The sequence below is a fragment of the Blennius ocellaris genome, assembly GCF_963422515.1.
Source record: "Blennius ocellaris genome assembly, chromosome: 23".
NCBI lineage: Eukaryota > Metazoa > Chordata > Actinopteri > Blenniiformes > Blenniidae > Blennius > Blennius ocellaris.
Window position 1 is genome coordinate 8,303,829 of NC_137672.1, and position 3,331 is coordinate 8,307,159.

General features: G+C 39.5%; 1 protein-coding gene across 1 annotated transcript; it reads left to right on the top strand.

The window, feature by feature from the left end:
* On the top strand, nucleotides 1-924 carry hmx4 (H6 family homeobox 4; the record flags this gene model as incomplete). Its single annotated transcript, XM_080519371.1, has 2 exons — nucleotides 1-196; nucleotides 371-924. The coding sequence occupies 2 exons, from the start codon at nucleotides 1-3 to the stop codon at nucleotides 922-924; spliced, it is 750 nt and encodes a 249-aa protein (XP_080375497.1).
* Nucleotides 925-3,331: the final 2,407 nt, after the last annotated feature.

A 3,331-nucleotide genomic window follows, 5' to 3' on the forward strand; every position in this document is an offset into this window, starting at 1 on the left:
ATGCCGGGGAACATGAGCAAAGAGGATGCCCCCGGTCGGAGTGCGTGTTTGACGTTCACCATCGACAGCATCCTCAACCTGAAGCAGCGGGACTCCGACGGCTTTAAGGGGCAAAATGGACGTAAAAGTGAGTTTCAGACGCGCTACGGGGAGGCGTGGGACGTCCGGAGGAGTGACAGCAGGACCGTGGAGACAGGTAACTTCTGACTGGTTGGCATATTTTGCCATTACAAGCAAAACAATTGACAGTTGAGGGTGTTTGGCCAAACTGACTTTAGAGTTGAAGGAGTATACACACATTTTTTAAATTTATGTCAGACCTGTACTGTTTGCTTTCCATCAAAAGCACACTCTGTCGCTCTATTCACAGTGAAGCCCAGAGTCCATCATGCTGACAGCGGGAGAAACGCGGCGATGCAGACCGCCGGATCTTGTCCCGGGACGCACGGCGCGCACGGGACGCACGGCGCTCACAGCCCCGAGGACTCACCCGAGCGGCAGCAGAAGTCCACAGCGGACACCAAAGCCATGGCCAAGAAGAAGACGCGCACCATCTTCTCCAAGAGACAGATCTTTCAGCTGGAGGCCACTTTCGACATGAAGCGCTACCTGAGCAGCTCGGAGAGAGCGTGCCTGGCCAGCTCCCTGCAGCTCACCGAGACGCAGGTGAAAATCTGGTTCCAGAACCGCCGCAACAAGCTGAAGCGGCAGCTCTCCACGGACATGGAGGCGGGGCTGGCCGCCGAGCATTTCGCAGATCCAGGGAAAAACGTGCAATTACCGAATTTTTACAAAGACAACACTCTGCTGGGCGGATGTTTGCTGCCGATGCCTTTCCCTGTCGTGTACCCGACCGCGACCTGCGCGCCTTACATCTACTTCAACACTGGCAAATACTTTGGCCTGTTTGACGCGGACGGATGAGTTCCTTGTTAAGGATGTGTGGACCTTTATAATTATTCACAAGTTGGCATTAAATGCATATGTTTTTCACTTTTTTTTCCTCCTTAAATCAAGACAAATTCCCTTTCGTTTGATGTCAACATATCAACTCATTTGAATGCATGTGCCACTTTTTTGCCACTCCTCAAATCGGTTATTATTATTATTATTATTATTATTATTGTTATTATTATTATTATTATTATTGTTATTATTATTATTATTATTGCCCCTGATTTTTCTTTTTGCGGGGGCTATTATCAGAAAACAAGTGCATGTTTTACAAGTTTTACTTCATCTGAATGAATGTAGATATACATTCTCTGGAGTAGTACTGCATTTACTGCAGCCTATACTGTGTGTGTGTGTGTGTGTGTGTGTGTGTGTGTGTGTGTGTGTGTGTGTGTGTGTGTGTGTGTGTGTGTGTGTGTGTGTGTGTGTGTGTGTGTGTGTGTGTGTGTGTGTGTGTGTGTGTGTGTGTGTGTGTGTGTGTTTTCAACACTTTTGTATTTATATGGCCTTACTATTCGTGTTCAAACTCTCACCGTGTGTTTTCACAAGACTGTTAAACGGTGGAAGCGGTTTCGTCATGAGGAGTTTTGCAATAAAAGTTTTAACATTTTACAGGCGTGTTGACTTAAGATGGGGAAAAAAACATCTGATAAAGTAATATTAACAACTTTGTCATTTCTATCTTAAATAACGACAAATTCATTTTGAATTGGATGCAAGTTTGTGTCAGTAATTTCTTTTCTTGTGCAGTGCCAAAGTAACATATTATATAAGTAATTTCTGATACAAGTTGTAAAGTGCACAAACAAATCTCTATATGCTTTTTCTTTTTACAGATTTCAGGTTTCAGTTGTTTTTTGTTTGTTTGTTTTCCTCAAAAAGAAACAAAGAAATGAACCAGTGGCCATAACTTTAGGAAAATAACAATCGTATCTTCTCTTCTCAGTTAAGTGCCGACTGTGACTGATACTGAGTCATAATCAACCACTTCATTTAAAAATATTCACTTTTCTGCGAAACCACTGCAGTCCGCAGTGAATTTGATCACATATCTGTTGAAACTGGGGAAATGCTTTCTTTCTCTTTTTTAAGTCTGATGAAAATAGCTTATTTCGCTGTAGGTTTATTGGGCATCTGAGAAAAATGTGCTTTTAAAGTGAAAAACACATCAGGCAGCGAATGAGGCCAAATCTGAAGCCACGCATTCAAAGGCTTGCAGAAATCATTTTCTTCTTTAAAACATACATTTGGTGTTTAATATTTCAAAGAAAAAAAGCTGCAAATATATGCAGCATTATTAAATGTAATGAAGGGGAAAAAAACGCGAGTTTAATTTATTTCAGGAACCTCACTGAATCCTCTGTCCAACTGTCAATTAGCATTGAAACATCTTTTGTTTTTACCGTATTTTGAACAAAGTGGAAAATTGATCCTTTCTAATTATGTTTCAAAGCATTTTGCAGCATTTTGTTGGTAATTAGAATACTTGGGATGAGTGGTGTGGCATTTTTATTCATGTTTTAGTCAAAAGCGTTGACTTATTTTTATAAAAAAAGGAAGAAAACAATGATCCAGAAGACTATTTTCTAATATAATAGCTATATAGATAGATATAATATAAATTAGGAATTATTTTGCTGTTAAAACTAATCATTAAAGACTTTATTTTACTCCCTGAAGTTCAAAAACCATGGGAGGAATTGTAAAATATCCCAAATTATAATGATGAAAACAAATGACCAAAGTTCCTGTTACATTCTTGCTTTGAGAAGTATATTTGAATACAGGAACACTGTGAATTTCAGTAAGTCAAATAAGCAAGGCCTGTCCAGACATGTCATATGAGGCAGGTGTGGTGAATTAGTCCTGCTGTGCGCAGATTTTAAGTTAAAAGTTGAAAAGAATGAGCACAATATTGGTAAAACTGGTGTATCTAATGTCTTCTGAAGTAATTAATTAGAGGCAGATACTTAAAACTGAAGTAAACAAACTTTTTGAGGCGAAACAAATATATTAGGAATGATATTGTTTTGTATTTCTGTCATCTTTCATTGTGAAAGAAGTCACTGTCACACACACACACACACACACACACACACACACACACACACACACACACACACACTGGACATAAAAAGAGGTACTATAATAAACATGCACATCTGGTCATTTCAGATGTAGTCGGTAATATTTGTTGATGCCCAGGCGGTGAATTTAGATTTTACTTACCGTACTTTGTTCCACACTGATCACTTCTTGTCGAGATTTACATTTACAAACTACAGGAGTATATTTGAATGACTAAAAAAAACACACAGTGCCTTATAATTTGCAGCACTTTGGTCAAATGGCTGCAAATATGCATGTTGATAAATAA